Source organism: Myotis davidii, unplaced genomic scaffold (genome assembly GCF_000327345.1).
Source record: "Myotis davidii unplaced genomic scaffold, ASM32734v1 scaffold130, whole genome shotgun sequence".
Classification (NCBI taxonomy): Eukaryota; Metazoa; Chordata; class Mammalia; order Chiroptera; family Vespertilionidae; genus Myotis; species Myotis davidii.
Window position 1 is genome coordinate 5,772,949 of NW_006285040.1, and position 12,230 is coordinate 5,785,178.

At 42.5% G+C, this 12,230-nt stretch overlaps 1 protein-coding gene across 1 annotated transcript in view; it reads left to right on the forward strand.

Moving 5' to 3' along the window:
- The window catches only part of MCC (mutated in colorectal cancers), a 234,993-nt gene that overhangs the window by 135,924 nt on the left and 86,839 nt on the right, over positions 1 to 12,230 (forward strand). The window contains exon 2 of the mRNA XM_006755280.2: positions 275 to 388. Coding sequence (XP_006755343.1) covers positions 275 to 388 — 114 coding nt within the window. The remainder of the gene's footprint in view (positions 1 to 274; positions 389 to 12,230) is intronic.

Genomic DNA, 12,230 nt, shown 5'->3' on the forward strand with positions numbered 1-12,230 from the left:
TTTGCTCTCCATCCTGATTTGACCTTTCAAAATTAGGTCTCACTGCCTACATACAATAGTTTTCTCCTGTTACATTTAGGGTGATCATACAACCCAGCTTCCTATAAGACATCTGATTTATGTCTGTTGTCCTCTGAGATTAATAGCACCCAAAGCATCCCATTTGAGGTGAAACATTTTTTACATGATCACACTAATTACAGGGAATGAAAGGAAGGAAATGAGTTTCTGCTGAAGGTTCTAACCTTGTGCTCCTTTCTTTCTGTTGCCGCAGCTCCACTTGGCAGCCCTGGCATCACTCAAGGGAGACATAGTGGAGCTTAATAAACGTCTGCAGCAAACAGAGCGAGAACGGGATCTTCTGGAAAAGAAATTGGCCAAGGCACAGGTAAGGGACTGGAAAGACTTTCAACTTTCTTTATTGTGAGATAAAATGTAGATATAGACATTCCCACAAAACAAATTATAGCTTAACTAGAGGCCTAGTGCATACAATTTGTGAACATGGGGGGTGTCCCTCAGCCCGGCCTGCACCCTCTCGTAGTCTGGGAGCACTCAGGGGATGTCTGACTGACTGCCGGCTTAGCGCTGCCGTGGAGGCGAGAGAGGCTCCCACCACCGCCTCTGCATTCGCCAGCCATGAGCCTGGCTTCTGGCTGAGCGGCATTCCCCCTGTGGGAGCACATTGACTACCAGGGGACAGGTCCTGCATTGAGCGTTTGCCCCCTGGTGGTCAGTGTCCATCATAACCGGTTGTTCCACCATTTGCTCCATTTGCATATTAGCCTTTTATAATACAGGATGAGCAAACATCCTCATGACCACTGTCCAGGCCAAGAAATAGTACTTTCCAGTCATCCAATCCCACTTTCCCTCCCACTAAAGTGACTCCTACCATGACCTTTTATAATCATATTAGAGGCCTGATGCACGAAAATTTGTGCAAGAGTAGGCCTTCCTTCCCTCAGCTGCCAGCACCAGCTTCCCTCCCACACCCAGGACCTGGGCTTCCCCCCTCTGGCTGCTGGCAGGCACCTGGGACCCGGGCTGGCTTCCCTCAGGCCCCGGCTTCATCAGGAAGGACATCCAGAATGCATCCAGAAGATGTCCAGTCTAATTAGCATATTACCCTTTTATTATTATAGATTTTCTGCTTCTTTATAGTTTTCCACTAAAGTCGATAGATAGTAGGGTTTAGTCTTATCCATTTAAAAACTGCTTCCATTGAATCTCTTCATCTACAGGTTTTTCCTCTATTCTTTGTTTGCCTTATAATCTGTTAAAACCTGACCACTTGATCTATAGTTCCCCACAATCTGGATGCTGATGACTGCACACTCATAGTGCAGATCCACATGTGCCTCTGTCCCTGTATTTCCTGTATTAGCAGTTGGATACAGAGGCTCAGTCAGATGGGCAGCATATAATGATTGTCTTGCTTTCAGTAATGTTAGCAGCTATTGACACTCAATGCCTAAGTTCATTGATTCATGAGGACTTATAAATCATGGTATTTTAGTTCTGACCATTTCTTTTTTAGTTATTAATTCTTTCTTAGTTATTAACTGCTTTCAAGAGACAATGTCCATCATGTATGATTTATTGAAACAATGATATAGTTCATAGAGAAAGAGCAGAATTAATGTTCATTCTTTTAATTTATTTAACATTTTTCAAGATAATGAATTGATTACCTATGATTTTCTGAAAGTACCTAATTATTTCAAATATTGTTATGAATTTATGGATTTAAACATATTTGGGTTTCAATTCATTATAATTATTTTCCTTGCAGAAACTCAAATTATAGTAAGAACCTCTTTAAGTTGGTCTCAGAGTTTTTTGACATGAGCCTAATAGTTATTCCAGGTTCACCTAGTACATTTTTGCCCCAAATTTGGAATAAATCATTCTCCAAGTGGCCCTCATTTACGCAAGAAAAATGGTATTTCAAGACCACAATCTCAGTGCTAAGGGGGTTTATTGCTTCTAGGTTGGTCATTGCTTTTACAGACAGCCAGGAAATTATTTATTTAATTATCTATCTGTATATGTATGTATAAATTTTAAGATAAAATACCATAGGAGTTATGCTAATTGCTCCTATTCAAATTGGGAAAAATTGAATTGCCCTATTCAACTTCCATATTTTCCAAAGGTAAAAGTTAATTTGGTTCTGCCTTACCCTTACTTCTTACATTGAGAATCAGGCGGCCCCACACCAGCCCTCAATCACTGACCTTGCTGAGTTACTCAGAGAAGATTACAGAGTACTTTTATTTAGCTTCTTCTGTATTTTATCTTTATTTTTTTCTTTTCATACTGAGAATCCTGATTCTTAAAGTTACAGAGGATGACTGAATTAGAATATTTCATAATTACTTATTTGTTTTATTCCATATTATATACAAACAGGCTCAGGATAATATTAGCACTCCCATAAAAATATAATTACTGAAGAGAATTTTTAAAAATTTTGTCATGCTCTCCACATTTCCCCGATTTTTTGCCATTGTACTACATCCACACTCCTGACTATGGCCATTGCAGCCTGTCCTGCCTCCCTTTCAGTCCTCAACAAGTAACTATATGTTTAATGTTGACCAGGGTCCTTATGTCGATGTCACTCCTCTGCTTTCAGATTCCTCAGAGAGGATTCATTAAAATAATCTTCTCCAAGTCCTTGCTTGTTAATAACAGTGTGTTGGTGCCCTTCATACTTGAAAGACATTTTTGCTGAATAGAAAGCCCTTGGCTCATCTTTTTTTTACTTGAATATGTTTTTTTAATTCTCTTTTGGCAGACAGCGTGGCTCTCAAAGTCTAATAATAACACAACTTTCTTTTCCCTCACTTACTTATTCTAGATGTCCATAGCATTTTATTTCTTTTTATTTAAGTCCAGTCATTTTACTAGAGCAGTTCTTAATCTTAATCATTCTGGTTAGATATTCTCAGGCTTGCTGTGTATTATTTTGATTATATTTTAAAATAAATGTTTTTAATATCTGGTAAGGTTTTTAAAAAAAATTTTAATGTTTAATATTAGTTTAGTTCCCTTTTATTTTTTATTCTTCAAGGATGCTTATTATTTGTATGCGAGGTTTTCTTTGCCTGTCTTCAGTATCTGTCACTATTTCAAATGCTTTATATCTCTCTCTTTTTAGTTTGTTCTTCCTATTCTCCACCTTCTGTTTCTCTTGGGGTATTATATGTTGTTTATTCCCGCTTGTGTGCCTCCTAGTTTAGTCTTTATTTCTGAAATGCATTTTTTCTTATTTCTGTTTTTTCTGTGTTCTAATACCTTCTGAGTTTTTCTGATTTTGAATTATGTTCTTTCATGTCTTATGTCATTTTATTTCCTGTAAGTCTTTTAACTTATTTTGAAATAGTAATCTATTATATTGGGCTTTTTCTCCCTCTCATCTATTTTGTGGCATGCTTTCATGGTTTATAGGGACGTTATTCTGCTCTTTTTTTCCCCTTCTTTATAACCTTTGTATGGAATTTGACCTCAGTACTTTTGTGTTTCATTTTTATGTGAAAAAATAGCTTCCTTGAACTTTCAGAAGGTAGGATTTATGATGGCTTTTTTTTTTTTTTTTAAGTTCATAGAGCTAAGTCTTCGGTTGTCATGTAGCCCACAATGTGGCAGCTTGCTTTCTGATACTTCCTGGCTCTGTTCCCCTCACCTACTTCTACCTGGGTCTGTTCTTTCCTTTGTCTCTGTTACCCCCGACTCTGTTCCATTTTGACCCACTCCCTGCAGTTTTTCCTCCTGGAGAGGAAGCCTGGGATCAGGCTTGACAGTGCGCAGAGATCAGCTGCTTTAGCCCTTTCCGATCAGCTGCTTTAGTCCCTGCAGACCTGACTGTGGGTCCCTTGCTCACTCACTCTAGGCTCAGGCAAAAGCCCCTCCTGGGTTTGGCCGCTGTTCTCCAATGGGCCCTCTCAGTTTCCTGAGTACGCTGATTTGGTTATTTGGGGCTTTTCAGTTCTCAGACCTGCCATCCTAGTTCTTCCCTGTGCTTCTGCCCACACAGACACCACTCAGGTCTTGTGGAGGGCGGTGGATTGTCTCTACCTGCTTGTGTTCTGTTGCTCAAGGGGGTACCTTGTCTCTAAATGGTTGATTGTGCTGTGTAGGTGCTCTGTCAGTTTTGATGTGGGAATTTGGAGAGACTGAAAAACCAGGCTGCCGCAGTAATCAGTCTAGAATGACCTGTGGGAAGTTTTGAAACCTCGTGTCTCATATTCATAGACTGTTCGAGTCAGGAGGAAAGACCCTTTGTACTTAAGGTCATCTATGTTCACATTTGACAGGCTACTCAGAGAATTAACTTGCTTACCCAAGGTCAATGACTAGCTTAGACCAGAGCCAGGCAGGGCCACCAGTGTCCTTTTCGGTTTTCACTTAGATAGAAACTTCAAATATTTTCCTTTTGATTATAAAAGTAATAAAAATGTGATAGAAAATCCACTGGAGAGATAAGCTCTCCAGTGGTGGGCTCTAGTGAGTTAAAACTTCTTTCATACTTTTATTTCATAAGGGTTTTTTTGAGAAAGGGGTTATTTTTTATTAAAGAAAATATACAATGGAGTTAAGTGACTGTGTTTTCTACTTTACAACCCTGCAAAGTCAGCTGTTGTTAATAGTTCTTACCAATGAGATTTATTTTTAAAAAGGAAAATAAATTATGAATGCTTTTAATTGGGAACTGTCATGTACCACCATCTTGGATTTTAAAAGGTGACCAGGAAGGTATTTCTGAAAATATAAGCCTAAAAAGACAGAGCAGCTTGTGTAGAGGATGGTAAAAAGGCCATCGACAGCTTTTCCTGGGCTGTGTCAAGGACTGATTCATCTCCCTTCTCACTTACCTATGATCAAGACATTCTCATGGAATAGTTTTTAATGGTTGGCTTTACTCCTAATGACAATAGTCACATCATAGTGCCACCAATTAACTTTCGCTTGTTTGCATTCTTACCCTAAATATACTTAAAAATTACTCTCCTTTCCTTTAACTGGAGATGTGTTCCCAGTTCAGATACTAGGGCCCAGGAAAGAGCATGCAAAAAACAAACAAAAAAAAAGCCAAACTTGCCAGTCTCATACCTTTTATAAAGGTGAGATTTGTGCAAGGAAAAATAAGAACAACGAAATGACTGTGCCATGCTCTCTGTGCTATGTGCCTTGCTAAATGATTTATGTTAGAATGAGGCTTTACCAGATTTTGGAAGTACAAGTTCATATGTAAATTTATGCTCTGAGGCTTTAGTAAGTTTTACCAGCTCTCTAAATATTACAGAGCTACGATTAAAACAAAAATGTAAAATTTAAATCTTGGGTGTGTTCTTTTGAAATAATCAAAACGAGCTTCAGCATCTGTTGAATAGTTATTAATGGTGACTCTGGAACTGGCTGAAGAAAAGAAGTTTATTATCCATGGTCATGGGACCAGCCAGTCTGTAGAGTTTTGAGAGTAGTGATGAAGAAGGCAGAGAGCTGGGTAAAGGAGCCCAGAACCAATATAATGAGGAAGACAAAGCACTTCTGTATCAGTTTTCCACTGCTGTGTAATAAATTGTCAGTTACTGATCTAAAACAACACACATTTATTATCTCACAGTTTCGATGCTTTGGGAGCCCAGGCATGGCTTTGCTGGGTCCTCTGCAAGTTTCACTCAAGGTGTTGGGCAGAGCTGAATGCTCATCTGGAGGGTCGGCTGGGGAGGAGTCCACCTCTAAGCTCATTCATTTCATTGGCAGAATTTGTTTCTTTGTGATTGTGTGATTTGTGGTAGCTTGCTTCCTCAAAGTCAGCAATGCAGAGAAATATTCTAGAATAAGTCTGCTCACAAGACAGAGTCTTATATAATGTAATGTAATTATTGAAGTGACATCCCATCACCTTTGAATATTTTATTAGTTAGCAGCAAGTCACAGGTCCTGCCCAGATTCAATGCGAGGGTATCACCCAAAGGTTGAATACAAGGAGACACAGACTCATAGGAGCATCTTAGAGTCTATTCATCACAGCTTTCTGGGGGATTTGATTCATCACATCATATTAGCTTGTATCAATAGTGACAATTATAACATTTCTTTATCTCTATGCCAGACCTTCCACATGTTTTATCTGAGTTCTCATAATGACCTCTGCCATGGATACTATTAAATATTCCCATTTTGCAAATGAGGAAATTGAGGTTTAGGGAATTTTAATATCTTGCCCAAGATTATGTATCCAGAAAATACCAGGAGTCAGGACTTGAATCTGGGTTTCAGGGGAACCCATAGCTGCATTAATCCTGTATTGTCTCTTAAGCTGCCCAGGTTACCCTTAGCATCTAGAGGGGATCTGGAGGGGAGTGGGGATGGGTCACGGGGTAATTTGGTTTAAACATCCTTAACCTTCCAAATAAGGCCGGTACACAGACATGTGCATGCATTTTGGCCAACATACAACAGTCTCATGGGGAGCAGCCTCATGGGAAACTGGCAAAGATCATTCTGTATATGGCACTGATTCAATGGTGCTTTCAGCATATTTGATGTTTATTTAGTACTGACCATTCCTTTAACTTATTGCATTTTTTACCTACTACAGAGGAGATATTTCAAACAAGCTCCTTTGAATTTAGTCAGCAGTAATAAGGAACACTTTCTCTAAGCTCTCTGTCTTTGGAAAGCAAGTCTTCTGAGTTTTCTATTCCGTTAGGAAAAATATATAAACTGTTTCTATTAAATGTAATGGAGAGAGTGTTTTCTCTTTCTTTTGTATGAGACATTTACATGCATTCTCTTTGTCAGGATCCCACCCCCCATCCCACTCCTCTTTGTTTATGCTCTTCCTTGGTTAACTGCTCCAGCTGTTTTGCTCATTGATGGCGTTTCAGTTCGAGCTGAGCCTCTTTGTTTAGTTGGCTTGGTTCCTCCCACCTTCCCTCAGGAGAACCTGGGCAAGGACTAAAAATGGGGGTGAGCTGTTCGTTGTGATCAATCCAATGTGACCCTGAGAAAGTAGCATTCCTTCTTAGCATATTTTAAAAGGAAGTGGCACTGACCCCCTCCACAGCATGGTGGAGAGGGTTAACAAATTAATGATGGCATTGCATTTTTCAAGAACCGAGCTCATAATGCTCTCAGGTTTGACAGCTGAGACTAATGTGATGATTAAAGATTTGTGGCCTCTATGGAATAAGATAAAACCCAGTGAAGAACATTAACAAAACCATAAAGCTCCTTGGCATCACCACAATGCACAGGGTTTTTCCAACGAGGGCTCAGCTCTCAGGCCAGCCCGTCTCAAGGCTGACTCACAGCTGTCTCCCTGGTTGCACCCAGAGAAGTGATGAGCCTGAAGGGTTTTATTCTTGGTGGTTGTATAATTGCTTGTTTGTTGCTTGTTTTTATGAAACATTTTGCATTTAGGCAATTTTATCAATTTGTGTGGCTAAACACAGTATTTTTATAGATTTTTATGTGCTTCATCATCATGATGGGAGAGCTGGAACCTAGAGAAAGGGTTTAGGGCATATGGATCGACTCCCAGTGACATTCAGGAAAAACAAAATTTCATCATATGCAATCTCAGTCTTTTTGTTCTTTGCCTTTCAAATTGAAAGTCTGTAGTTGCAGAAGAAACCCACACTCCTGACAATACTGACCCCTAGAAACTCATGGCAGGCAAGACGCTGCAGCCACGGGCTTTCTGGCTTTGCTGTGCTATAGGATCAGTCAACAGTGAAATACGGGCTGGGAGGAGGGAGAACCCTGGGTGCCATTACCAATAATAACCAAAAAAAAGCAGTAGTGTGTCATTTGACATCATTTCTTAACTTTGTTCAGCTGAAATTGTGTGGGATATTTCCGTATGGTTAGAAGAAAATAATCCCTCCCTTGTGAGATTTGCTAGAAGCCGCCATTACTCCTTGTCAGGGAAGTTGTCACTGAATAATTGACTCAGGTGGGAGGCTGAAGCTGGCTTGATGGGAATTGGAGGGACTTGGAGTTCCCTATTTTATTACCTCCTCCCTGTCTGCTTTGCTGTTTGGGTGCTCCCAGGGTGTTGAGGAGAGAGCTGCTGGTTGCCTAGCTCTCATTTAGTATTGTAAGCATAATACCCACTATTTCCCGAGGTTCACCTGCAGTGATTCAGAGCTGCTGTCACTTGAGATCTTCAGGCAGATTGTAAAGAGGAGGCAGGTTAGGGAGCTGGGAGGGAATAGAGAGGAAAAGATTGTGGCTACATAAAGCTTGAAGCTGCAACTGCTTGATGCCATAAACAGAAAGGAGAGGGGTTTTTCACAGGGTTTCTGCTTGTTACCTGGATTATCCTATATAATAAAAGCCTAGGTGGCGTCACGCCCTCGCAAGATGTCGTCACAAGATGGCCGCCACAAGATAGCTAAGAGCATAGTGGAGGCAGGGCCCAGCGGCCCCTCCGCGCAGTGAGGCCTAGGGGTCCTGCGGCTCTGCACAGTGCAAAGGAGGCTGGTCCTGGTGTCTCCACCACCTGGCGCGGAGGAGGCAGGTCCCAGCAAAGGAGGCGGGTTGCAGCAGGGGAGGGCAGTTGTGGGGGATCAGGCTGGCAGAGGAAGGGCAGTTGTGGGCAATCAGGCTGGCAGGGGAGGGCAGTTGGGAGTGATCAGGGGAGTGGTTAGGTGTCAATCAGGCCGGCAGTGGAGTGGTTAGGGGGCAATCAGGATGGCAGGCAGAGGTGGTTAGGGGCAATCAGGCAGGCAGATGAGCGGTTAGGAGCCAGCAGTCCCGGATTGCGAGAAGGATGTCTGACTGCTGGTTTAGGCCCGATCCCGGCAGTCGGACATCCACCAAGGGGTCCCAGATTGAAGAGGATGTAGGCTGGGCTGAGGGACATACCCGCATGCATGAATTTTGTGCACCGGGCCTCTAGTCTATATATATAAAAGACTAATATGCTGAGTGTCCTTCCCTCCATCTGGGTAATGATGTCAATGATGTCACATAGCAATACCTGGCTTCCTCTCCCTAGTGACCACTAGCATCCTTACAATTTCTTCAGCCCAGGAACACTTTAGCCAGGTGGAAACACTTTACACTGTAACCAAATGTCTGTAAAGTGTTTTCCCATGCCTCATCTCATTTAATCCTCACAGAAGTCCTGGAGTAGGTAGATAGGAGACTCGTGGAAAAAGGCTAAGTTGACTCATGCATGGGCAATACATACAAAGCTCTCGCTGGCGCCAATCACACACGTATGTTTCCATCTGTCATTGTCAATCATGAATTTGGTTGACACTTCTATTATAGAGAAAGGGTGAATAGTGGTATGAAAATATTCCTCCTAGTTAATTTCCTTGCAGTGTGCACGAATTCATGCACTGGGCCACTAGTGATAAGTAAATTGGCCACTTGACAGTCTGTTTTCATCTATAAACTGGTTGCATCTACAGAATATGCAGTACTAACAAACAACCCAAAATTTTTAGTGGCTTAAAATACTAAAGGTGTGTTTCTTCTTGCTGGGAGCTTATTGGGTCTGGAGGGAGACTGTGCTGTATTGCCCTGGCCCAGCCTCCCAAGGTAATGTGCCTCTACCATCTGGAATGTTGCCAGGCAGGGGAAGGGAATGGGGCAAATCCCACACTAGCTCTTAAAGGCTTTGAATAAAAAATGATGTATATTCACTAACTCCTCATTGGTTAAAACAAGTCACATGGCCATATCAAGCTTTAAGGGAAGTATAACCTGACTATGTGCATGGGTGGAGGTGAACCAGTCTTGGTGAAGGCCCTGCTGGCTACTACAGGTGTGCTGATACTTACACAATGTGCACCCCACACCCCACATAAGAAAATACTGGATAGAAATGAACACCATGTGAAAAAGGATTGTATTAATAGATTATGAAAGAACTAGAGGCCTGGTGCACAAGAATCTGTGCACTGGCAGGGGCGGGGGGTGTCCCTCAGCCTGACCTGTGCCCTCTCACAGTCTGTGACCCCTCAGGAGATAACCACCTCCTGGCTTAGGCCCGCTCCCCGGGTGGCAGATGGCAGGCTCAATCCCGCAGTGCCTGCCCCGCCGCCCCGGGTCGCGCACACGGCAGACCCGATCCCGGGGTTGGGGTGGGCGGCGGATGGCGCTGCCCCACCCTGCCTGCAGTATGCAAATTTAACGGCCATCTTTGTTGGGTTAATTTGCATACTCTTCTGATTGGCTGATGGGTGTAGCGAAGGTACAGTCAGTTAGCATCTTTGTCTTTTATTAGTGTAGATGGATAATTTTTATTTTATTTATTGTTGACAATATTACAGATGTCTCTCATTTTCTCCCTTTTTGCCCCCATCTACCCAGGCCTGCCCAACCCCAGGCCTTCCCCATGCTCTTGTCTGTGTCCATGGATTATGCATATATGTTCTTTGGTTAATCTCCCCCTGTCCCTCCACCCCCCACTGAGATCTGTTATTCTGTTCCATGCAAGGAATGGATTTCTTTTTATCATTTTTTTAAAATGTCTATAACATACTTAAATTTCAGCTTAAAAAACATGCAAATGTTAAGTGGTAATCATAGTAGTAATGCCCCTTTTTCCTCTATAGTTGTCATCATTGTATTATCTTCTTGAATGAGGCTTTACTGGGATACCTGCCATAGGTGACCTTATGTGGAGGTGTGGGATCAAGCTTGACCTAGCCTCTGTCCTTGTCCAACCAAATACCTGCAACCCTAGGTTAAAATGCTCTCACAGGTCTTGGAAACTCAGGGTGGTGAGAGGCTCTGATTAGTAACAGGACTAGAGTGTGATGACAGAATCAGGTCTCACTTTACTAGGCCCATCCTGCCCGTGTGGGAGGTCGCCAGGGCAGGAAGGCACCCAGCGTGCACAGAGCGGCTTTGTCTGTCCCAGGTACCGCCCACTCATCTTCTTCTCCTGCACTGAAGTGCCACATTCCTGGGGTTGGCTCTTGTGCAGTTTAAGGGGAGGCCTGACAAGGGTGTTTTGTTGGGTTCTTTTGGCTCCTGCGGGTGATGACTTGTTTCTTCCTGCACTGCTGGCTCTGTGGGAGGGGCTCTACTTCCCCCGCTCCCAGGCTTGGAAAGCCCAGGGGATTCTCACTAAAGTTGAGATCAGCATTTCAAGTACCTTTGGCTGCATACAGTGAGTGTGCACAGAATGGGGAGGTTTTTAATGGGGTACCTCTCGGGGATATTGATTTATACAAGTGAGACCTTAAATAAAGTCTTCTCAATCATTCATCCACATAGAGGCTAGGAGTTTTGATGATTTCCCAGTATTCTCTTTTCTGGGGAAAGGAATCCTCAGGTACCATTCCACCATCTCTTCTACTCCCACCCTCACTCTGTCCATAGTTTTATTGTCTAGTAGAGAAGATGTGATCATCTAAAAGCTGTGACCACAGTTCCCTTCAAAGTAGGTATCATAGTGACTCTCCTCCCCGCCCCCCCCCCCACACACACACCCCTGCAACCAGGGCACCTAGCACAGTATCTTAGAAATCATGGGAAATCAAAACATACCTATTAGTTTTAGAGGAAGCATAAAATTACAGAGGCTTTCTACCACTTTACACGCATAATTTTGGTAAAATATAGAAATGTAAAGGAGATATATTTGCCATCATCTAAGAAATTTCCCCCAATATAGTCTTGTTGTTACTCCCAAATGAACCCCTTAGTTCCAAATATACATTATATTTTTTATCCTTTTAGCTATGGGCACTTCTCCATCTGACTGAATCATCAGGCTTCCTGTTGTCTCTTGTTCATAATCGCACCCTCCTGGCCGTCTTTGCAGTTAGAGCCAGGGGTGATGATGGCACATTGCCAGCTATATGCTCTTGTTGCCTGGTCATCACCCATCTGATCTCTCTGCAACCTGGGCAGCCCCATGGGATCTTACCTTTTGGGTAGCTCCTAACAGTTAACAGGGATGCCCAGAGTTGTCTTGGTGGTTAGCAATTGGTCATATACTCTTTTCTTATATAAACACTTACACCTCTTCATTTTTAAGTGGATTTTGTAGTTTCTTGTCTGCCTTAATGGCCTGTTGACCTATAAAGACTGTAAAGAATTAAGAATAAGGGGGAATTAAGGGAGAGTGGGAGCTCGCTGAGTTTGTAAGAGGAAGCAGTTCACAGTAGTTTGTAGCCCTTGAGAAATGAATATAGAAACCAAAGAGGAAGAACCAGTGAGGTGGCACTAGCGGGGGGGGGGCATTG